The following is a 24,502-nucleotide window of genomic DNA, read 5'->3' as shown; positions in this document are numbered from 1 at the left end:
CAATATTAATTCTTCCAATCCATGTGTGTGGGATATCTTTACGTTTATTTGTGTCATCTTTAATTTCTTTCACCAGTGTCTTTTTTTTAAAGATCTTTTATTTATTTGAGAGAGAAAATTTATTTGAGTGAGCACGAGTCGGGGGGGAGGGGCAGAGGCAGAGGGAGAAGTAGACTCCCTGTGGAGCAGGGAGCCTGACTCGGACTTGATCCCAGGACCCCGGAATCATGACCTGAGTGGAAGGCAGACGCTTAACCGACTGACCCACCCACCCAGTCGACCCGTGTCTTATAATTTTTCAGATAGCTCGTTATTAGTGTATAGGAGCACAACTGATTTGTGTGTGTTAATTTTATATCCTGCAACTTCAGTGATTCATTTAGTAGTTCTGATAATTGTTTGGTGGAGTCTTTAGGGACATTTTAAATATATAGTATCATATTATCTGCAAATAGTGACAGTTTTACCCGTCCTTTCCAGTTTGGATACATTTTGTTTCTTTTTCCTTGACTGATTGCTCTGGCGAGGAGTTCTAGGTCAAATAGAAGTGGTGAGAGTGGACATCCTGGACTTGCTCCTGATCTTAGAGCAAAAGCTCTCATCCCTCCACCACCAGGGACGATGCAGACTATGGGTGCATCGTGTGTGGCCTTTATCATGTTGAGGTACGTTCCTTCCACATCCACTTTGCTGAGAGTTTTTATCAAGCACGGATATTGGATTTTTGTCAGATGCTTTTTCTGCCTCGGTTGAGAGGATCGTGTATTTTTATCCTTTGTTCTGTTAATGGGATGTATCACGTTGATTGACTTGCTGATGTTGAACCACTCCTGCTTCCCTAGAATAAATCCCAAATACTGATGGTGTATGATCCTTTTAACATATTGTTGGGCGACTTTGGATTTTGTGGTTTGGGGTTTTTGTGGGGTTTTTTGTGGATCTGGCGATAGGGCCCTATCTGTGTGCTTAGGCCTTTAGAGCTGGGGGTTTGGAGGTTCAAGCATCAGGAAGAGCAGTGGTTCTCAGACTGTGACACACACCCCCCCCCCCCAGGCCAGCAGCACCAGCAGCATCTGGCAATGCTCATGTCCAGAACCTCAGGCCCACCCTAGCCCTACGGAATCTGAAACTCTGGGGGTGGCACTCAACATTGGCATTTCTAGCGAAATCTCGGTTGATAGTGCTGGTCCAGGGACCATACTTTGAGAACCAGTGGCCTAGACCAGCTAGAAGTCCCCCTTCCTTCAGTGATGGGTGAGCCTCAGCACTAGACGGACCAGCTAGCTGTGGTCAGGACTCGCTCTTGGAGGAGATGCATGCTTCTATGGAGACACAGAAATGCGGATCCAGGACCCGCCCCAGGGAAACCACCTCAGGGTCACAGCAGGGCCTCAGCAACCTGCTGGAGACCAGGAAGGGCTCTGTCTTTTGCAGGTATGTGACCTTGGGCAGGTAACCCACATCTCACACTCTCAGTGTGCCCCCTGGGGAAGTGGATTTACATCTACCGCAGTTGGTGTGAGGACAGAAGAGTCACCACACCCTGGCCTAGGCAGGGCTGCGTGTGGACACACAGGAGGGCTGCGTGTACTTCCCCTCCCTGACCACGGCAACACCGGTTTCTGCTGCCTGTCCCCTCTCCTGGCTCCTCACACACGACATAGGCCCCAGAGTTGTTCCCCAGGCTGAGAGATCCATAGGCCTCAGGGACCTTACTGATTATGAAATGTCCCGCGTGAGAAATTTGGAGGCCACCTCTCTTCCATTGCATTTATCTCCCCTCCCAAGACAGTCACCGTGTAATGCAAAACACAGCCTCCCTTTCACCCCAAACTCCACGTCGCACGGGTAGAAAATGTCTCTCGCTTGCTGCCGGGGGAGAGTCCCAAATCTGCAGTTTGGTCCAGCCGGCCCAGGCTCTCTCCGCCCTGATGAGGGCCCTGCCTGCAGGCCTGCCAGGCCGTCGCCGCCGGGCAGTCCCTCTCATGATAAATTGGACAAGCGGTCTAGACACTACGTGATTGTCTCTGTGTCTGGCTGCGAGGGCGGGTGGATGACGTCAGCAGCCTCGTGCTGGGGGCGTGGCCGGCTCCGGGCAGCCAGGGCAGTCACGAGTCACCAGCTGGAGAAGGGCTCCTTCACGCACAGCCTGTGTTCCCTGTGGGATGACATCCCCGCTGCAGGGAGGCTGGTGACGGGGCAGGGGCGTGGGGCCGGTCCAGAGAAAACCGCAGCGTCCGTGTGGGCTGGGGCAGGGGAAACACCTGAGCTGGGGCCTGATTCTCGTCTCCAGGGGAGCTGCCTGGGATAGAGCCTCTGTCTTCCTCTGGGGCCCTTCTGCAGTCCCCATTCATCTTGAACCAGAGCCCGAGTGTGATTCCAAGACTCCCCTTATTAAAAACAAAACAGCTTCTCCTTTGTTCCTCACCTCTCCTCACAGCCTTTTCTCTGCACAGCTGAGCTTCTCGAAAGAGCGGCCTGTTCTTGCTGTCTCCACCAGGGACCCCTGGATTCCTAGCTGTCAAGGGTCCGTGTCACTCCTCACCTTTCTGGAATGCTCGGACGCATCTGGCAGAGGTGACCGACAGTCCTGCTTGAAAAGCTGTCCTCAGTGTCCATCACAGCCCTGGCCTGGCCGTCCTCCAACCTCTCTGTTTGTTCTCTGCCCCCTCCCTGTGCCCCTCCTTCCCTCTCCCCCTTCTGTGAGGCTGACCCCAGTGCCCTGTCCTTCCTCAGTGCTCTCCTCCCTCAGGGCGATATCCTCGGGAAATTACATCTGTCCCGTGGCCTCAGTCTATACTCTTGGGCAAATAGGTCCAAACCAGGCCTGGCCCAGACCTTTCCTCTGAGCTCGCGACACTCTTATCCACCTGCCCACTCCACTCTCCCCTTGCTCTTTGCACAGGCGTCTCAAACCAGCATGTCCAGAACGCAGCTGATGAGCCTCCCCAAACCTCCCCTCTGCCCGTGCCCCCCTCCCTTGAGAGGTGTCTCCGTTTACAGAAAATGACAGGAGCAGATGAAAAATTGGAAATACAGAAAAAAGAAACCGCATTTCCCTAGTCCCAGCACACAGAGCAGCTACTTGCTGTTGGCATGTACTGACTTCCAGCCTTTCTACTATGCTTTTAAGATCTAGTTTCTCCACCTAACATTTTAGCGTAAGGATGCACCTGCTATTACCAATTCTGTGTAACTTATTTTAAAATTGTTCGGAGGGTCACCTGGGTGGCTCATTTGGTGAAGTGTCTGCCTTTGGCTCAGGTCCTGATCCGAGGGTCTTGGGATAGAGCCCCATATCAGGCTCCCTGCTCGGTGGGGAGCCTGCTTCCCCCCCATCCCTCTGCTGCCCCCCTCCCCGGCTCATGCATACACGTGTGTGCGCGCGCGCTCTCTCTCTGTCAAATAAATAGAATCTTTAAAATAAGAAAATATTAAAATTTAAAAAACAGTAGAACTGTTTGCAACAACTAATATGTTCTTTTTTTTTTTAAGATTTTATTTATTTATTTGACAGACAGAGATCCCAAGTAGGCAGAGAGGCAGGCAGAGAGAGAGGAAAGGAAGCAGGCTCCCTGCTGAGCAGAGAGCCCACACAGGGCTCAATCCCAGGACCCTGGGATCATGACCTGAGCTGAAGGCAGAGGCTTTAACCCACTGAGCCACCCAGGCGCCCCTAACATATTCTTAACAGTACAGAAGGGGACATAGTAAAACATAAGTCTGCCTCCCACCTGGACCCCTGCCTCCTGGTTCCCTACCCAAGGCAACTGCCCACATTTGCATACCCTTTTAACACTACTTGGTGCCCACACAGCGCCAATCACCCTTCCTGGCCCAGAGACCAGCACCGCGCACACCCTGTTGCCCTGTTGACACCTTCCCCTTTCCCGTTAAAGACGCTGTCTTGGAAATCATTCCCTGATGGCCGGTGGAGAGCCTCATTCCCATTCCCGCCCTCTCCGTGCACTGCTGCCTGGTCAGCCGTGCTCAGGAGGCTGGCCGTCCACTGACAGACGTCTGAGTGGTCGGCAGCTGCGGCTGTTCTCTGTCAGACTGGAGGGGACACGCGCTGGGATGGCGCCAGGCCCCCGGCGAGGAGGGAAGGGGTGTGAGGGCAGTTTTGAAGGAAGAATTGATGAGGCCTGGAGTAGGCAGAGAGGTGACTAGCCTGGTGACAGGGAGGGGGACAGGACTGCAGGTCCGCTGTGACTCTAGTCCTGAGCTCCTTGGTCTTGACGGGAAGGGAATACTAGAGAGATGAGAGGCCTCTCCCTCGGACCCCAGGCTCAGGAGGGCGGGTAAGCCCAGAGGCCCAGGCCTGGGACTGAGCTCACGCAGGAGGGGGGCCACTGTGCAAGGTGCTGGGCCCTGAGCCCGTTCTTTGCTCCCCACAGCAATGCGGGAAATCGGCATTATCCCCACTTTACAGACAAGGGGATAAAAAGTGCAGGACTCGAGTCCTGCTTCCCCACCACAGCGCAGGCCTCCTCTGTGGGCGGGAGGGGACAGGGAGAGACGGCTAGGCCGGTTGGCAGCGGAGAGGACCGAGGTGCCTCCAAAGAGGCCCCGTTCGTGACCTCAGCACTGAATTCGGACCTTGTTCCTCGACCCGGTCAGGTGTCCGCGTGGCAAGGCCTTGGATCGAGTGGGCTGTCTGGGGTCTCCTAGGCCCTGGGTACCCTGCTGGCTTTCTGCCTCTCACCCCGGGACCTGTGCTCTCCCCTGATAGGTTCTGCCCATTGTCATCTTCTTCAGCTGTGTCATGTCCATGCTCTACCACGTGGGCCTCATGCAGTGGGTGATCCAGAAGGTGAGTCCCAGTGCCATGGGCTGGGCTGTCCCGGGACCACCTACTCATGGGGCTTATGCTCTCCCAGAAGGGCTTGCAACCAGAGCCCAGACTGTTGCTCATTTCCCAGCTCGGAAAGCCTGAACCTCCCCAGAATCGGGGCCCACAGCTTCCCAGAATCCTACTCCCAGCGTCTACACCTCCCACTCAGAGTCCACTGTTAGTCAAACACCTTCCGCAGAGTCTCCTGTCATGATTTTAAGGAGAAATGGCACCAAGTCCAATGTGATCTTCGTGTGAGGAAAGTTTGCAGAATTGAGGCCTCTTTGAGAAGAAGGGAAGGAAAAGAAATCATTTGTACCGAGAAGACCGTAAGAGATAGGAGCAGTGGGCCAGACTTAGCTGGTGTAACAGTCAAAGCCTCTGCTTATGTTCATTAAATGTGCAGCACGGAACCAGGATGCAGGAGGTGGCACTGGGCAGGCATTGGACCTGGTGATGAGGGCAGGTCTGAGGTTTTAGCCAATTGAGCTCAGGATAAATCAGTCGCAGCAGGGGACCCCCAGAAAGGCAAAACCCACCTGCATTATGGTAGGAGTACCCAGCTCGGGGCAGGAGGGAGGCAGGTCTCTCCAAATCTAGAGCATGTGTTCCGCCAAGGGGCTATCACACCTGAAGCCTCAGGGGCCAGTGATGGGCCTAATGCCATGCTCTCTACAGGATGGTGGCAAGAAGTAGGGCTGGTGAGCCCTGCTGGGCTAGAGAAGAGAAGCGTAGGGCAGGAGGAGGTGAGGGTAGGAGAGCTGTCTCCAAATACCTAGAGAAGAAAGGTTAGGGGAAGGGAAGCCAGGGAGATTCCTGCAGTGGGAGAGATTCCAGGGAAGCAGACTTCACCTTGATTGAAAGGGAGAACATTCTTTTTTTTTTTTTTTAAGGATTTTATTTATTTATTTGACAGACAAAGATCACAAGCAGGCAGAGAGGCAGGCAGAGAGAGGAGGAAGCAGGCTCCCTGCCGAGCAGGGAGCCCGATGGGGGGCTCCATCCCAGGACCCTGAGATCATGACCTGAGTGGAAGGCAGAGGCTTTAACCCACTGAGCCACCCAGGTGCCCCAAAAGTGAGAACTTTCTAATACAATGTTTCCCAAAGGCTTTTTCACAAAACTCCAGCTCCATAGTGGGTTAACACATGTTACTAGGTAAAGGGATCCCACGGTCAAATACTTCTATGAGGCTGGGGTAGACAGATTTGAACAAGTTTTTGTGCAGGACTTCTCAGAGCCTTTACTAACCTGGTATGTATTTGATAACCTCCAAGATGTGCAAGTACAGCAATTCTCAAGTACATTGGGCCAGGGAATGCTTTTGTATAGAGACAGAGAACATGCATTTTAGAAGTGCTACTGTAGTGATTAGAGCGATCCTAAGGTGGGTGAAGTGGTGGGGGGGCTTTGGAAATGGTAAGCCCCCATGAGTGGAGGTGTGGAGGGAGAAACGGAGGTGAGGGTTTCCTACGCTGCGCTGGAAGTCAGAAGGAAGACTTATTAGGTGTGTCCACCTCACTGCTGACTCTCTCCAACTCGGGTCTGCGGGTGCCCGCCCGCCCACAAAGAGTGCTCTGCCTCCTAGATCAGCTGGCTGATGCAGGCCACCATGGGCACCACGGCCACGGAGACCCTGAGTGTGGCTGGAAACATCTTCGTAAGCCAGGTGGGTACTGCAGCCCCCTGCCCTCTTGGTCAGCGGCAGCATCCCCAGGGAAGGTGGGTGCCCTGGGTCCCCGGAGCTAGATTCAGTCCGTGGAAGAGGCTCTCAGACCTTCTCCCAGGGTCACCAAAGGCCACCACCCTGGGGATTCTCCGTCTGGGGAGGCGCTCTTTCCCTGGGTTGCACCGGGGAGGATGGCCTCTATCTGGCACCTTCTACCACTCTAGGCCGCGGAGGTCTTCATCAGCTCAGAGACTCACAAATCGTACAGGTGGCATCCACCTTCCTCCCTTCCAGCAGAAAAAGGCTTGAGGGTGGGAATAGCTTGCCAGGACCCCGCAATGTAAGTCAGGACTTAGAACCCAGCTGCGCCCTTCCTGGGCAGCGTTCCTTACATGACATCATTTTGTCTTCTTTTCTCCCCTTTCTTTCTGAAATGCATTTTCCAAAGTAAGTGTGACTCTGAAAGCACCTGTCATTCCCGAGCCCCTGTCAGAAGGCCCAACCCTCCTGAGGGTGAGACCCAGAGCCGGCTCCAGGGACCCAGCCCATTGGACCAACTTTGGAGTCACCAAAAGACATACTTGCCACAGAATGCCCTGTTTGCGTCTTTTGGCTGTAGTACCGGTGTGTTGATTTCAAAGGTTTTTTAAAACCCTGTAAGGACAGATGTGCTCCTGTTTCAAATCCCTTCAAAAAAAAATTTTTTTAAGATTCTATTTATTTCTTTGACAGACAGAGATCACAAGTAGGCAGAGAGGCAGGCAGAGAGAGAGAGAGGAGGAAGCAGGCTCCCCGCTGAGCAGAGAGCCCGATTCAAGGCTCCATCCCAGGACCCTGGGATCACGACCTGAGCCAAAGGCATAGGCTTTAACCCACTGAGCCACCCAGACGCCCCCCCCTTTAAAATGTTTAAAATGAAGCAAAAGTGAAAGAAATATGGAAACACAAAAACAATTATTTAAATGAAATGTGGCAAATGTGCTCCATGGTTTTTGCTGACAAAATACAAGTTTTCAGGTGAATGGGTTTTGGGCGATGTGAAGAGCTCCCCAAGTGAACTGACTGTCGACCAGTTGGTGGCCAACAACTCCCCAAGGGAATGGGGAGCCTCTGAGGGTCAGTAGCATCATCTCAGCCCCAGTGTTGGCAGCCTGTGCCGTCTTCTCAGGGCACACTCTGTCCTATAAGCCCCGTGGTTTAACTACTTCAATGTCACCCAGACCCAGCTCCAGTCTGACCCACCCAACTGCCCGTTGACCTTCCACTTAGATACCTAAAGGGCATCTCAAATTCACCACACTAAGTCCAAGTAGGCAGAACCCTGATTCCCTCCACAACACAGCTGCACACTTCCAAGCCTTTTCCTTCTCAGGAAAGGGTACCAGCGTCTTCCACGAAGTTGTTCAGACAAAACTCAAGGAGTCTTCCTTCCTTCCTCAGCTTCCCAAGCTTCCAGAAGCCTCTGGCCCATTGGCAAATCCTGCCAGCTCGCCCCCAGACCCTGCCCAGCCCTGCCCCACTGTCTCTGCCCTTCACCACTGGCTGCCCTCGTCTCCCCCACTAGACAGAGAATCCCTCCTACTCTACCTGTTTCCATTCCTGCCGCTGCCCTCTGTCCTTCACACACGTGATAGAGCGACCCTTTAAAAACAGGAGCCAGACCATGCAACCCTGGCTTGCTCCCCTGCCCCTCCCCGCTCCCTGCCCCAGGGCCCTGGCTGTTCACTCCACCTGCAACCAAACCCAGCTGATGGCACCTGTGGTCTCAGCTCTGATGTCATCTCCTTGGGATGGCCTTTGCTTGTTACTCAATTCTAAATACTCTGCACCCACTAGGCATTCGCCCGCACGTATCTCCGTAGCTTTTAGCATAGTCTATGAGACACTGTTTATCTCCTAGTTTCCTTGTTGGGTGTCCATTTCTTCCCATAGCCCACCCTCCTCACTACTCCCAGGATAAAAGCTCCATGCGGTCAGGGCTCTATCTTGTTTAATCCCCATCCCTATTCTATGGAACAGTCTGGAACATAGGAGGTGCTCAGTAAGTGTTTATTAAGTGACTACATGAAGGACTCCAGGCTTCCCCAGATGCCCTGCGGTAAACACCACCAAATGCCCATCTCCTTTCTTTCTGGCAAACCCTATGGCTTCATTAAAAGCTCAGGCCTGGAGTTCCATCTGCTTCTGGCCCCTTGCACGAACAGAGGTAATTCTCTGAATCTGTCTGATTCTCTGTGTGCTCTCCTGGGAAAAGGGGATGACTACTTCTTTCTCAGAAGGTCATGAGTGACACATGTAAGGTGCTTGTGGGATGCAGGACCTAGTGGGCACTTGACCCAAGGGAGCAAACCAGGCCAAGAGGAAGGGCTGGGGGTCCTTCTAGAGAGCAGGGCCAATGCCGAGGTCCAGGGAGGCCCAGCCAAGCACAAACTATGGCCCCAACCCCGTCTCTGCCTCTGGGGTCCCCAGGACCCACTGTGACATCCCTACTCCCGGGGGTCAGAGGGAGGAGACACCCTGGGGTCCACATTGGTCTGGCCAGCTCTGGCTGTCTGACATCTCTCCTGTTTGCAGACCGAGGCTCCTCTGCTGATCCGGCCCTACCTGGCCGACATGACCCTCTCTGAGATCCACGCGGTCATGACCGGAGGCTACGCCACCATTGCCGGCAGCCTGCTGGGCGCCTACATCTCTTTTGGGGTATGTCGAGCTCTCCCTTTGCTTGCTGAAAACCTCAAGAACCTGAAACCTTCCTGGGTGGGAGCCCCACACAGCCCATGGCCAGAGCAACCTAGAGTCTTCTCTCGTGGGCTGTGTCCAGAACCCGGGCTGCTGTGATGCCCCTGAATGAAAGTGGGCCAGGTGGGCTGGACCCTTCCGATTTCTCACGTGGCCACTGGGGGCAAGAGGTCCCAGTGTTCCTCCTACTGAGCACACTCACGTACCAGGCAAAGTGCTAGGTATCTTGACATCCCCATTTTACAGATGAGGAAGTTGAGGCCCAGAGACTAGGTGGGATGCCCCAGCCGGGATTCGAACCCACATCTGACTCTAAGACTCCTATACACGGTCCCTCACCTGGGCTGTCCCTGGAGATCTGTCCTACTCCCCCTGCCCTCCTCTTCCCCACACCCTTGCTGGGCGCAAGTCCCTCATCTGCCCCTAAATTATTGCTTGTGCAGCTTTTGAGAGCAATGCATTTCTAGGTCAAATTCCAATGGTGTGACTCGAGCCCTCACCCCAGTCCCCATCCTGCGTGGCGAGCAGGCATGCATCTTCCCACACGTCCCTTACTTACCAAGTGCCTGGTAATAGCCTCCTACATTTGTCCAACACTCTGTACTTCTTTGAGCTTTCACATGCAAATCTTTAAAGATCTTAATGTTTTTCTTAACTATCAAAGAAATTCTTGCTTCTTGCAGAAGCGAAGAAAGTGAAAAAAAAAACAAAAAAACAAAAAAACTTCAAACCCACTTCTCAAGAAAACTGCTTTTACTAGATTAGAAGATTCCAGCAGCAGTTTGACTGGGAGCTTGTTAGAAATGCAAATTCTTGGGCCCCAGCCCAGACCTGCTGAATGAGAAACACTGGGAATGGGGCTGCCATCCCGTGTTATTACAAGCCTTCCAGATGACTCTAGTGCTCAATTTGAGAACGACTGACTTAAAATTCATCATTCCAGATCAGTCTGTGTCATCATTTAAGTATCTATACCTGAATATGCATATACTTGCTTTTTTTGGGGGGGGGGGCTAAAAATGAGGTAATTCTACCCATGCTTTTCTGCAGTTTGATATTTTCTTGCAAAATCTGAGCATGATATGAAATCCAGAAGTATAAGGGAAAAGGCTGACAGAGCTAGTAATAAAAATGAAAGGTGTCTGTATGGTGAAAGTCACAATGTTTAAAAAGTTTAAATGATTGATTAGGTGAAAATAATTCATAAATCATGAAAAGATCTTCCAGCTCACTGATGGACAAAGAAATTAAAACAATAGTAACCCCTGTTTCTTCTGGAAGATGTGTAGCATTTTATATGCCTCTATTTAAAAAAAAAAAAAAATACTTGATTTGCCAGAGAAAGAGGGAGCACAGGCAGGGGGAGCAGTAGGCAGAGGTAGAAGCAGACTCCCCACAGGGAGCCTGACTCGGGGCTCGATTCCAGGATGCTGAGGTCTGGACCTGAGCTGAAGGCAGACCCTTAACAGACTGAGCCACCGAGAAATTCTTTATGTGCTTCTAACTGGCAAGACTATGGGACACTCTTAACAGGAGTGTAATTTGCCGTCACCTTTGGGAGAACATCTGTCAGTTCAGATACTCCTTCCCAGGTGCCTGGGTGGCTCAGTCAGTTAAGCACCTGCCTTGGGCTCAGGTCATGATCACCAGGTCCTGGGATCGGGGTCCCTGCTTGTTGGGGAGTCTACTTCTCCCTCTCTCTTTGCTCCTCTCCCTCTGCCCCTCCCTGCTCCTGCTCTCTCTCATGCTCTCTCTCTTTCAAATAAATAATTAAAATATTTTTAAAGATACTCTTTCCCTTTCATCCGGTTGGGACTATTATGATACAGAAATATTTTCATAAGCGGTTGAAAAATGCCAAATGCCAACATTATTTGTAATAACCAATAACCCCCCCCCCCCAAAAAAAAAAAGAAAGAAAGAGCTACAGCCTAAGTGTCGTCCCTATCATGCGCTGGGCCTCCTGGTGCCCATGCAGGTGTGTGTGTGTGTGCGTGTGTGTGTATAGGTGGAATGCTAGAATGACCCACCCTGTCCCCTCCTCTGGTCCCATATTCCCCCTGTCTTTCTCATCTCCGTTCTTCCGATTGGGCAGGGTAATGGGCCAACCTGCCCTCAGGGCACAGGGGCCACAGAGGCCACACGCACACACACACACACACACACACCCCAGCAGAGCAGAGGCTGTGGGACTTTCCCAAAAGTCCCCCTGTGCTCTGGGGTTTGGTCTTCTGGGCTTGGCCCTCTCCAGACGAGAATCTTAGAAATCGTCTGGTTCCCACTTGTATCACCGAGGCCCAGGAGAGCCCCCCTACCCTGAACTGATTTTGGAAGGAATTGGATGTTTCAAAAATGGAAACCCACAACTTTGTTTCTGAAACTTTTGTCATGGCAGCATGTTGGGTGGGGGGCTGGTCAGCAAAAGAAGGGCATTCTTCCCACTGTGGGAGCCTTGCTGCCCTGACTGGTCCACTTCCCTTTAGCTCAACAGAATGTGCAGAGGCCGCCAGATCTCCTGCACAGGCCCCGGTACGAGGCCCCAGCCCTGCCCCTAGCTGGCCCAGGTGGAAAGTGCCCCCCAAACCTTCCTTTCCTCCTTCCCTCCTGGCTCTGGAAGGGCCTCTAGTATGGTATAAGAGAAGCTCTCTTCTGCCCCCACCTGGCTCTTGGCTGCCACTGCAGCAGCCCCAGGGCGGACAACCCCCCACACCACAGCAGGGGCCTTACACACACCGCCCCCCCTTTCTCTCCCACCCCCAGGCAAATCCTCACTGTTTCTTTGACTCTGCCCTCAGCCCCTGAATTCCAGAAGGATCCCTCTCGCACACTCTTCCTTTCTCTCCCTTGCTATCCGAAACCCTGACCACTAGCCACACGTGGATACTGAGCTGCGAAATGCGGCTGGTCTGAGGTGAGGTGTGCTGTGAGACTTCATGCAGGACAAATGGATATATTTTATGGATAATTTTTATATTGATTGTGTGAAGGGAAAGATAGTTTTAGATATGTTGGGTTTAGTAAAATGCATTTCCGAAAATAATTTTACCTGTTTCTCTTTACTTTTTTAATTGGCTACTAGAGAATTTAAAATCACAGACGTGGTTCTCATTGTATTTGTATTGGACGACACTGGTCTAGACCTCCTCCCCTGCTCTGAGGTCCCAGGGCTCCCTTGACTGAATTCTTTCATTGTGATCTTTTCATACATCTCCCTTTTCTTTTCTTGTTTTTTTTTTTTTAAGGGTTTTTCTTTATTTATTTGTCAGAGAGAAAGAGAGCTCAAGCAGCGTGAGGGGCCGAGGGAGAAGCCATATGGGATTCGATCCCAGGACCCTGAGATCATGACCTGAGCCGAAGGCAGAGGCTTAACCTACTGAGCCATCCAGGTGCCCCAGTAAAGTTATTTTTGATGGAGGGCTCATACCCTCTCTCCCTCTCCACATAGGACACCTTTGGGTAGAGAGGAGAAAGCTTTGAGCAGAAGTAGGCCCTGGGATTCTGGAACAGGTGTTCCTGACGGGGTGCCTGCCGGCAGGACTGGAAATGTCACAGCCTGAGATGTCGCTGGCAGTGGGGAATCCGTGTGTGGACTGACCCAGTGCCCCAGGGAGGCCAGCTGGGGCAGAACTCAGCCCTTTCCAAGCTGAAATGACCAGCCGGAGCCCTTGAGGCTCTGGCCAGGCCTGGCCCACTCAGTTTCCAGGAATGTGACACCAGTAGGATGTGTACCCTGCTCAGGCTGGCAAGGCAGAGGTGACCTCCAAAGTGCAGTAGGGAGAGGGTCCTGGCTGCTGGAGGGGAAAGCCCTAGATTCCGGTTTGGCACAGTCCCCGTGGGATCTGGGCAGCCCCGTGGAGGCTGGTGATGTTCCAAAGCCCAGCCTGGAACGTGGATGAAGACCGCTGCCCCGAGGCTGGTCTCTTCCTGCAAAGAGCGGGCCCTGCACAGCCAGGGCCTAGGACAGGTGCAGGAGGTGGGCGTTGGTGCTGATACTTGGGTTAAGGGGTTTCTACTCCCCACTGAAAATAAATGAAGGGGGTTTAGAAGAACAGGAAGGAAGAGCCCCTGGGTGGTTCAGTCGGTTAAATGTCCAACTCTTGATGTCGGCTCAGGTCATGACCTCACACGGAGCCTCCCCGTGGCGGCTTGAAAATGCTTAGCCGTTCCCTTGAGTTAGATGTTTGGGTTGGTTCTGGTTTTTCCACTTGGTAAATAATACAGTGTTGGAAAAACATCCCATCCATCTCTGGAGCGGAAAACAGGGAAGCAGGGGCTGGGGGGCTCACTCAGTTCAGCATCTGCCTCTGGATCAGCTCATGATCTTGGGGTCCTGGGACTGAGCCCCATAGCAGGCTCCCTGCGCAGCAGGAAGTCTATTTCTCCATCTCCCTCTGCCCCTCCCCCCCAGCTCATGCTCTCTCTCTCCAATAAATAAAGAAAACCTCAAAACACACACATACACTCACAGGAAAGGGAAGGGTTTGAGGCCAGAGTGAGGATAATAGCTCAGGAAGGACAAATCCCTGAGGCTCAGGTTGCTGGGCCATCGTGCTGGGCAGGAATTCTGTAGCGTGTCTCCTGTGGACAGACCCAGGGCCAAAGGGGGGCCACTTTGGTGGCTCTCTGACCACAGCAGTGGGTGTGACAGGCTGCCTCGAAATGGTAAGCTCCCTTCCCAGTAAGTATTCAAGACAAGAATCCTATAGAGGAAGGACATTCCTCTATCATGAGGTCAAATTAGGTCACAGTTTGGATCCATCCCAACTCCTGTCCTCTGAGCTTTGTCTGAAACCCTCACAAAGCCTTCAGGCGATGGTGGACCAACCTTCAGATGAGTGCCCCAAGGGGGACAGCCCAGAAGGGAAGGAAGAACTCTGAACTTGGAACCAAAAGACATGAAGTTTCTAATTCCTTCTCTGTCTTCCTTCTGGGCAGGTCACATTTAGTGTTGGGGAGACCCCCTCAGTTTCCTTGTCCAGACAGTGGGCTAACACTACTTGCTTGGCTCCACTGATGGAAGTCCTGCAGGGAACTAGCATGTTCTGAGAATACAGCCAGAAAAGTGTCCCTACTGTCACCACCGATGACAGCAGTACTGCCAGGATGACCCAGTGAGGCAGAGCATCTGTGCACCCAGCTGCCCTGGGCTGCACTCCTGTCTCTCTCTGTCTCCCAGTAAGCCTCACTCCCAACCCTGCAGATCGATGCGGCCTCCCTGATTGCTGCCTCCGTGATGGCCGCCCCTTGTGCCTTGGCCCTCTCCAAGCTGGTCTACCCGGAGGTGGAGGAGTCCAAGTTTAAGGGCACGGAAGGGGTGAAACTGACCGCAGGGTGAGCACTGCAGGAGGGTGGCCTGGGGGGTGGTATGGGGGGCATGCCACGGTGTGGGGGGAGAGGGAGGGAGGAGGAAGGTTCTGGGGGAGAGAGAGGAGGTTCTGGGAGAGGGGGCGGAGGGGAGGGAAGGACAGCAGTGTCTGGTTCTCTCAGCCCAGCCCCAGGCCCTCTCCTTGTTCACTGCCCGGCTTGTGGCTTCACTCACAAAACACTTGGACCCTGTTCCTGCATCTTAACTTCCTGGCTGCGACCAGAGGGAAAGGACCAGCAGGTCCCATGGGAGAGCAGCCTGGTGGTGTGTGTGCTGGGGAGCATCCTGGAAAGCCCCCCCCCAGCCTGTTCCCCTTGCCTTGAGCCCCCCCACCAGGGGGGCCACATACAGACTCAGCACCTCCCTGATTTCCCTCCCCTGCTAACACCTCTCATCACAGCCCAGCAACCACTGCGTAACACGGACTTTGTTAAAATTGTTGAGAAGGCCCTTTTGACCAGTGTGCTTGGGGACACGGCGGGCAGGTCTAGAGCAGTGCTGCCCCATGGAACTAGAGTGTGGGCCCCATCTGGAATGCTAAAGGCAAAAGAAACAAGTGATTTTAATAACATATTTAATAACATTTAATAACATAATCCAGTGTGTCTAAAATACTGTCATTTCGACATGTAATCAATATAAAACATTATTAATGAGCTATTTCATGGTTTGTTTGGGGTTTTTTTCCGTCCTGAATCTCTGAAATCTCATCTGTGTTTAGGCTTACAACACACCTCTGTGTTGACCAGCCTCCTTTCAAGTTCTCCAAAGCCCTAAGTGGCCGCTGGCAGTCTGGGCCTTCCCTAGTGCTCGGACCAGCCCCTTCCTCCCCACCGGGGTCTCAGAACCAAAACAAGGTCCCTCAGCTCCGAAATACTTTGTCCAGTTCCTCTCAGAGCCTACAGGATGAGGAGCCCCGCTGTGTGTGGGGACAGGCCCATCATGGTGGTTCTTGGTCCCCCAAACAGAGATGCTCAGAACCTCTTGGAAGCCGCCAGCAGCGGGGCCGCCATCTCCGTGAAGCTGGTTGGGAACATTGGAGCTAACCTGATTGCCTTCCTGGCGTTGTTGGCCTTCGTCAACGCGGCCCTCTCCTGGCTGGGAGCCATGGTGGGTGCCCAGGAGCTCAGCTTCCAGGTACCGCTTGGCTGCCCGCTTGGCCTGCAAGGGGCAGCCCGGGGCCGGGAGGGGGGCGGCCCTGGGGGACACCCGGCAGAGGCCCAGCCAGCCCTGGTTCCAGCAGCTGCCCTTGCCTTGTGTCTCAGCTCATCTGCTCCTACGCCCTAAGGCCCGTGGCCTTCTTGATGGGGGTGGCCTGGGAGGACTGCCCGGTGGTGGCGGAACTGCTGGGGACCAAGCTGTTCCTGAACGAGTTCGTGGCCTACCAGGAACTGGCCCAGTACAAGCAGCGCCGCCTCGCGGGAGCAGAGGAGTGGGTCGGCACCAAGAAGCAGTGGATCTCCGTGAGTGTCCGGGCCCCTCCCTGTGGCGGGGGCGTGATGCTGCTGCTCCCGGGCCCCGGGCAACAGCTGTCCCAGCTCCTGGACAGGCAGAGGACATCCGGAGGTGGTGCCCAGCCTTCCAGTCCGCTGAGTGACAAGATGGCCTTGGGCTTCGCTGCCTCCTTCCCGAAGCCTCTTAGGAGGATTCTGCCCTGTGTTGGAGCCGGCTTTTCTCACCCCAACTGTTAGAGGACAGAAACATCATTTCTGACGGATGCATTCTGACATATTTAACCAACCCCTTGCTGTTGGGCCCCTTGGGTTAATGGTCTCGTTTGGTGATTTTACGCAGTGTTAAAAGGAAGAGCTTTGTGCACCGAACTTCTCCCTCCTCTCAGCTCATTTCCTCCAGAGCTTTCCCAGATGTGGGACAACTGGACTGAATCACGTGGCATGAACCCTCCTGTGGTCGCTCCCAGTAACTTTCCCAAAGGGTGGCACCGACGGAAACCGCCCCCAGCTGGGCTGCAAGCTCGGACTTTACCGCACACCAAACAGCGCCGAGCAGCCTCCTTAAAAAAAGTTGCGCTTACTTTAACAGGCAAATAATAGCTCATTGCTTTAATTTGCATCTCTGCAAGCACTTCGAAGGGGAAATATTTTTTCTTGTCTTTTAAATTATGATTTAATTTGTAAGGGAATGGAGCCTTCCGTTTAGTGAGACCAAAAGCACAGATCTCCGCTTCCTCCTTATCCTTAACCCCTGTCCCAGTCTCTCTAGAGATAGTGGATGGGCTGCTCCTTTAGAACCTTTTTTTAGGAGCTTTGTTCCTCTAGCAAGTACTGGTTGAGACTGCTAGGGTACCAGGCACTCTGCTAGGCACCAGAAATTTAAAAAGGGGAAGTAGACAGATGTGGTCCTATTGTCATGGAATGTACATCTGGTGAAAAGCCCAAGGAAGCGAAGCAAAAAAAAGTAAACCACAATTTGAATGAAGTTCTACAAAGGAAACAAGAGGAGAAAACAGAAGGGTCTTCCTTGGCTGGGCTGGTCAGAAAAGCCCCCCCAAGGGTATAGCATTTAGGCCCAGACTTGGAGAGAGGCGAAGGGGCCAGGTGAAGCTGGGAAGAGTGTTCCAGACAAAGAAAAGACATGTGCAAAGGCCCTGGGGTTAAAAAGCACTTGTTTGGAGAACCGAAAGGAGAGAAGCACAGTTAGAGCAGGTGGTAATTGTAGCAGAGGTGGGTCGAGGAACAGCAGAAAGTTCCTGAAGATTTGACATTTTACATTTAAGATTCCACAAGCTGCTGTAGAGAGGGGTGATGGTAGGTGAGCAAGCAGGATGCAGGAGCCTTAATATTTTTCCATCCATTTGTGTAAACTCTTTATGTTACAAAGACATTAACCTTTTTCTATTTTATTTTATGTGTATATATTTCCTAGTTTTCTTCCCCCCTTATTTTTGCATTTGGGGATTTTTTCTTTTAACAGATTTTACACCAAAACTTTTCCTTTGTGATTTCTACTATAATTTCTAAACTTAGAAAGTTATCTCCATTCCAAAAATCTGGTAGGTGTTACATTCCTGAGACAATATAGTGAAATACCTAAAATCATGAGTTTTGCAGCCAGACAGAACTGAATTCCAATTCTGACATAGCCACCTTCTGGCTGTTTGAACTGCCTCAGTTACTTAAACTCTCTGAGTCTCAGTTTGCTCCTCTCCAAAATGAAAGTAATAATGTTACCTTGTAAGGATCATTATCATTTCCCTATATTTTCTATTATTTGCTGTTTAAGATATCCGTATATATCTGCTTCAGTGCTCTAGAATTGATTTTTTTGTAATATGGTGTGAGGTATGATCTAAGCTTTTTTTTTTTTTTTAAATTCCGAATCATTCCATTTGGCTCTTAACACCTCTTTCTGGGACATTAGATAACAGATAACTGTTTCATTGGGAGGGGAAGGAGAATTACTTTGCTTAAATTCTGGTACTCCCCCCACACTGTGTGACCCCTACAACAGCCCTTCAGACAGGTGCTGTCATTCCCATGCTGCAGACAGAGACAGCAAATCGTCAAGAGGCTGCTGACTTGCTCAGTCAGGTCATAGGTGGGGACACGCGTGGAGCCCAGCCGGCCGGGCTCTCAGGGCCTCACTGTCTTCGGAAGCTGCACTCCTTCCTCTCTCAGCCTGAAAGCACCTGCAGGAAGACAAACTCTTGTCTACAGGATTCGGAAAGCCAATTCACCAAGTGCCCCCGGGGCCCAGGGCTTAGTAGGGCCAAAGCCACAGGGCATGGCTACCCTGAATCAGACCCGGAAGGGCTGGCAATTAAGATAAGGGAACTAAAGGGCATGGGAAGGGGGCTATTTCTCAGGCAGTACGGCCTGAACGGACCTAGAGGCCAGTTTGCAAGGCCTGGGATTGGGGGTTGGCAAGCACTGTGGGCCGCAAAGATCAAAGACACACAGGGGTGGATGCAAGTAGGGCAGGGAGTCAGGGTGGGTGTCAGGGTGGTGTGGGGGTGTCCGACCCCATGCAAGGGGCAAGGCCGTCCTCACTGCTCTTCTGTTTTCTCAGGTCAGAGCAGAAATCCTCACGACCTTCGCCCTCTGTGGATTTGCCAACTTCAGTTCCATTGGGATCATGCTGGGAGGCCTGAGTGAGTCCTGGGGGCCTCCCGAACACCTTGGGCGGTCGGGGGCCTGGCTCTGAGACAGCCTTCTGGGGGATCGTTAGGTGTCAGTCCTCCTGTGTGTCCAGGGTGGGGCCTGAGCAAGATGGTTGTGGAGGCTCCTCCCAGTCCCAGGAGACCTTTGTGGCCCCGGGACACCCCAGGGATTAGCAGCTGGCTCAGGAGTCTGGGGAGGGAGGGAAGGTGCAGGGCTGGCCTCCCCTGAGGCTTTGGCCTGCCGGTTCCCATGGTTCCCATACCCGTGGTGGACAGGCAGCCCTGGTGAGACCTAGGGAGAGCCCTGCACGGTTCTGAGCAGCTCCACTCCTCACTGATCCCCTGCCCGGTGGTGTAACCATCCCATTTTACAGAGAAGGAAACCGGTTGTGGAGAAGGGAAGTGATGGCCCCAGTCACTCAGCTCCTAGTGGCTGAGCCTGCATTGACTCCCAGGTCTGCCTGACCGAAAACTACATCTGCCTCTGATGTTGGCCGGTGTGGGGTGCTACCTGGGGGCCCAAGTCAGGCCAAGGAGGACTCCCGAACCCCATAGGCGGTCAGGAGGACAACATCTATCCCTCCGGCTGCCCAGAAGGGGAAAGGGAGCCAGCAGAGGCATCCAGAGGTGCAGACTGTGGGCCGAGGGCCGAGGGCTTCCTGGCCCTCAACACCCATTTCCTCGCAGCCTCCATGGCCCCCCAGCGGAAGAGCGACTTCTCCCAGATAGTACTCCGGGCGCTCTGCACGGGGACCTGTGTGTCCCTGGTGAATGCCTGCGTGGCAGGTGAGTGCTGGTCTGTCCAGGGTGGGACACCGGGGCTCCAGCTCTCTGGAAGTTCCCGGCAGGAGTGGGGGTGGGGGGACAGACCCTGCCCACCAACTGTCTTCCCTGCCCAGGGATCCTCTATGTGCCCCGGGGGGCGGCCGACTGCATGACCCTCCTGAACACAACCATCGGCGGCAGCAGCTTTGAGGTGTACCAGTGCTGCCGTGAGGCCTTCCAGAGGTGAGGCCTGGGCTGGGGGCTCTGGGGCCCTGACAGTGACGGGGTGCAGAGAGGCCAAGTTCCTCGGGGGTGCCTCTGGCTCTGGGGCGAGGGGTAGGAAGGCTCAGGCCGTGGCTGATGTGGGGCTTGAAGAGCGGACTTGGAGAGGACCAGAGGCATGAAGCAACTTTCCCAGGGTTGCACAGCCCTTTGTGGCCAGCCGAGCCAGGCCTGGAGCCAAACCACAGCCTTTGCTTCTTTGCAGCCCCAGCCCAGCGGTCAGCCAAGAGGCCCTGGACGTCTGCTGCCGATTCTACAACGACACGATCTGTGTGTAGCGGGGACAGCCTGTTTTTGGCCTCCTCGGGGCTACTCTTCCCCATGACACGGCTGTCCCCACCTTTCTCTCTCCAGGACCCCCCTGGTGGAGGCCACAGGGCTGAGACTCCCCTGGGTCACATGGTTGGGAAGGAAGGATGGGGTGAGCGGGCTGGGACTGGGTGGTGTGGACATAGTGATGGCTGCCCCCGGTCTTTGCCCCTTTCCTGCTCCCTCCCGAAATGCTTGTTCTCAGGGTCACCTCTGCCTCCTCTTCTCTCCCCTCCATGTCCAAACAGCACCCTGGTAGTCTCTGTCTCCCCACTGTGCGTCTGTCCCATGCACCCTTTCCTCCAGGTATGGGGTCCGTCACCCTGGGCTTTGCACCCTCCCTCCTCTCACACTGGAATCTTCTGTGGCTTGCCCGGGCAGACGGGTTCTCCTGGGAACCCCTTCCTTTCTTTCAGAGGCTCCCCTGCTGCCTTTGCCCTAAGCATTCCCAAACTGGTGTCCGCGGAACACTGCCCCATGAGGTGTTCAGAAGGTTCCATGACACACCAGGCTTGGAAAACACCGGGCTAAATAAAGCTAGATGGGTTTTTCTTTAGGGTTTGTCTTTGTTTTACAGTGGACTCCCCAGTCTTGATCAAGATGTGATAGGAGACGTTTTCCAATTTTTTTTTTTTTTAACTCTAAGAACCTTTTGGACAGGAGCATCTCTTAGGGATCCCACGGAACACAATTAAATAGTGATTAATGTTCGACCTGCTTTACATAATCATGACCCTCTCAACTGTTTATGCGGTACTATGTGCCAGGTACTGTTCTGGGTGCTTCGTACATTCTCAGTCAACCTTAACAACAGCCTTAGGAAGTCAGGTACTATTATTATCCCTGGTTGAGGAATCAGAGGCCCAGAGAAGTTAAGTAACTTGCCCAAAGCAACACAGCTAAGAAGAGGAAGAGGCAAGATTTGAACACGGGCCTTCCAGCTTTCACAAGTGGCGTTTAATCCCTGGGCTAGGCTGCCGGCATCAAAGGAACTGGGCTGTGAGACTTGCCACAGACCTCCTCCCCTGCCCTTCCTCCTCAGCCCACGTCTGCCACTCCAGGCGCCCAGGCTTCGCACGTGTTACCTGCCTCTGAGCCTTTGTTCCTGGCATCCCCGTCATCCAGCAGGCCCTGTCCCTGTCCCTTTTGGCTGTGCTACTCCTGCCTCACCTTTCATTTCCCAGCGGCTTTGGCAGAGTGACCTGCGATGCCCCCGTCCCTGTGACCGCTGGGCCGCTGCTCTGTCACTCACCCGTGTCACCCCAGGCTTCCCCGTTGCAGGCAGCCCTGGGCCGAGGTGGGGAGAATACGTGTTCTCAGCTCAGCACTGCTCTGATCAAGGGGCAGGCCCAGAAGGGCTCCTCAGCCATTGGACTTTCCCTCCACCCCCGTGCCCCTTGCTTCTCACTGGGCACCTGCAGAAGTCAGGGGCCCTCTGAGGGTAGGATGGCCAACCCCTGCTGGTGCCAGATATGTCTGAGGCGGCAGCTCTGATGCATTCTTACCCCATCAAGATTGGCACAACCCCCTCTACTGGCCCCTTCCACGGCGGCGGTGACAGACATTGCTAATTGATCGCAGCACTCCCACACCGAGTCCAGCAGGACCTCCAGAATCCCCATCCGAGTGGGGCTGAAGGATTCCACCACCAAGGGATTCAGGGTGCCTTTTGGGGAGAAAACTATTTGTTGCTCCTGTACTGAGAAGTAGACAGTAAGAACCCGAGTTACCATTGATATTATGTCACTGGGCTGGGAAGGGCTGGGGTTCTTACACAAGACTCTGGAAACAAAGGGTGTTGAAGCAGAGAAGGATCCTTGCAAAGAAGGAGACCTGTGTCCGGGATCTGTCCGCTCCAGGATTATGCACTGCTCGTTGATTCAGCCAGGGAATGTCCGTGGAGCGCCCGCCACAAGGTACTGCAGGCTGGGTGGCTTAAGCAGACCTTAGTTTTGTCCTCGTTTTGGAGGCTGGAAGCCCAAGTTCAGGGCATTGGCACGATCAGTGTCTAGTGACGTCCCCTTGCTAACTTGCAGATGGCCTCCCGTGGCAGAGAGAGACAGGGAGACAGCAAGCTCTCGGTGTTTCTTGTAAGGGCACCCATCCCACCACAGGACCACCACCCTCATGACCTCATGGGACCCCACTGTCATCCCCGAGGCCCCATCTCCAAACACCATCGCCTTGGAGCTGAGGGCCTCAGTACACCATTCAGTCTGTAACACCTAACAAGTGCCAAGTTCTGAGCTAGACGGGAACAGCAGGGAACCAAAAGCTGAGAAGCTGAAGAACCAGCTTCGAGAAGAAGTTGGCTGGGAAGGGTGCCCCCCAGACACAGGAGCTAACTCCCAGGAGGTAACCTTGAGAAGAGGGAGGGGAAAGATCTTCAACGCCAGTCCTCAGGTGTCCCCAGGTGGCGTGGCTGATGGCATTTTTCAAGGCTCTTCGTATATTGGAAAGTGAAAATAATACCAGAACAGGATTACACATATTGTGATTTATACTGTCATATATTTGAACACAGAACACACTGTAATACTGGGTTATCCCCAAGGTAATGACAGGATTTATTTTCAGCTACAGCCCAACCAAAGAGTCTAAGAAGCCATTTTTATTAATCTCAAAAATCTCACTGTGATTGTCTGTTTTTATACATTAGGTTTCTTGAAATCTGTAGGTTCTGTGCCTTTCTGTTTTTAGTGTAATAGCAAGCCCCATGGAAGATCTAATGATTAGGTTAAAGAAAGTCCTGGTTGGGTGGTCTGCTGATGAATTTTTTCAGCCAGCGTGACTATGTGAATGACCTAATTTGGAGATGTCAGCAGAGGTCTACATTGGAAAACAAAGAAAAAAGTCTATATGGGAAAGCCCGCGTGGAAGTGAGGCTCTGCCCCCTGCTGCCCCCTGCATGTGCCCGGCCACGAGCGAAAGGAATCGAATGGGCTTCAGTCATGGAAAGGCCTGAGGCCTGGAACACGGTGAGAGCAGACCTCTCCCAACTGTCCAGGGAGCTGACAGCAGACTTGGGGGCAGGGGGGATGCTCTCCCCAGGGCGCCACAGAGGGGCTATCCAGCCTCGGGGGGTGGGGAGACGGGGCAGGAGGAATGCTCCATAGGGAGATGTCACACCATGAGCTGGGGGGGGGGGGCAGTGTGGGTGTGAGTGAGGGGAAGGGAGAAGCCCCACGGCCCAGACCCCATGTGAGGCGCGCACACAGTGTGGCCCACAGTCTGTGCTGAAGACCATTTCCCCCAATCCCGCCTTGAACTCAATCTGTATAACAGACAACAGAAGTTAGCTACTAGGAAAATAGGACCTACAAGCCCCGGTTCTCTGTTGTCAGCTTCAGCAAACATTCAGTGCCTTGTCAAATTGTCCCGCATGTCAGCTTCTCTATTCATTTATTTATTTGAAAAATTTTTAATTAAATTTAAATTTTTAAAAAATTGAATAAACAGTAGAATTCCAAATAATTTATGCAAATACTTCCCTCAAGGTGTGGGGCAGAGGCTCCTAACCCTTAAAAGTGAGGTGTGCTTAGTGACTTGCTTCCGAAGACTACGGTAAAGAAATGGGGGGAGTAAGAAAGTAACTTTGCTGTGGAGAAAAATCTGGTAAACACTTCCTTAGCCAGGTGATAATGGTTAACATAATCAGTGACAAATCCAGGTGATAACACACATCCTTGATTTGCTGTGTTGAGCAACACTACACCTCTGTGGCCTTTCTCTGCAAAGCCCATAACCCTGGTCTGAGCATGAGAAAAACATCAGACAAACTCAGCTTGAGAGACAGGCTACGAAACCTCGGACCAGGAATCCTCAGAGCAGTCAGGGTCATGAGAAGCAGAGAAAGTCCGAGAAATTGTCCCCTCCCAAGGAGCCTAAGAAACATGATGACTCTGTGTAATGTGGTATTACAGGGGGTGGACTGCATCCCCCTCCAAAAGATCTGCCCAAGTCCCAGCTCTCAGTACCTGTGGTTGTGACCTTAGGTGGAAATAGGGTCTTATAGACGTCATTAGGTTAAAAATCTCAAGAGGAGATTATTCTGAATTTAGGATGAGCCCTAAATCCAGTGACTGGTGTTTTTATAAGAGAAAGGAGAGGTAAATTTGAAATACACAAAGGAGGGGTGCCTGGGGGCTCAGTCTTTAAGTGTCTGCCTTTGGCTCCGGTCATGGTTCCTGGGTCCCGGGATCGAGCCCTGCATCGGGCTCCCTGCTCAGCGGGAGGCCTGCTTCTCCCTCCCCCACTCCCCCTGCTTGTGTTCCCTCTCTTGCTGTGTGTCTCGGTCAAATAATTTTAAATAAATAAATAAACAAGTAAATAAAATCAATCTTTGAAATACACCAAGGAGTCCATGTGAAGATGCAGGCGGAGAATGGAGTCATCCCTTGAAGACAGCCCCCACCATGG

The 24,502-nt window shown here is 52.9% G+C and overlaps 1 protein-coding gene across 3 annotated transcripts in view; it reads left to right on the top strand.

The window, feature by feature from the left end:
- SLC28A1 (solute carrier family 28 member 1) overlaps positions 1-20,639 on the top strand; it is a 44,236-nt gene extending 23,597 nt beyond the window's left edge. For all 3 annotated transcript variants that reach the window (XM_032342017.1, XM_032342019.1, XM_032342018.1), the window contains 10 exons: positions 4,733-4,813; positions 6,423-6,503; positions 9,078-9,203; positions 14,443-14,573; positions 15,576-15,744; positions 15,873-16,070; positions 18,637-18,718; positions 19,415-19,513; positions 19,627-19,735; positions 19,980-20,639. In XM_032342017.1, coding sequence (XP_032197908.1) covers positions 4,733-4,813; positions 6,423-6,503; positions 9,078-9,203; positions 14,443-14,573; positions 15,576-15,744; positions 15,873-16,070; positions 18,637-18,718; positions 19,415-19,513; positions 19,627-19,735; positions 19,980-20,052 — 1,149 coding nt within the window. In that variant the 3' untranslated portion in view covers positions 20,053-20,639. The remainder of the gene's footprint in view (positions 1-4,732; positions 4,814-6,422; positions 6,504-9,077; positions 9,204-14,442; positions 14,574-15,575; positions 15,745-15,872; positions 16,071-18,636; positions 18,719-19,414; positions 19,514-19,626; positions 19,736-19,979) is intronic.
- The last annotated feature ends 3,863 nt before the right edge of the window (positions 20,640-24,502 follow it).

Source organism: Mustela erminea, chromosome 5, assembly GCF_009829155.1.
Source record: "Mustela erminea isolate mMusErm1 chromosome 5, mMusErm1.Pri, whole genome shotgun sequence".
NCBI lineage: Eukaryota > Metazoa > Chordata > Mammalia > Carnivora > Mustelidae > Mustela > Mustela erminea.
Note: the sequence above shows the minus strand (reverse complement) of the source record. Positions and strands in the feature narration are given on the sequence as shown.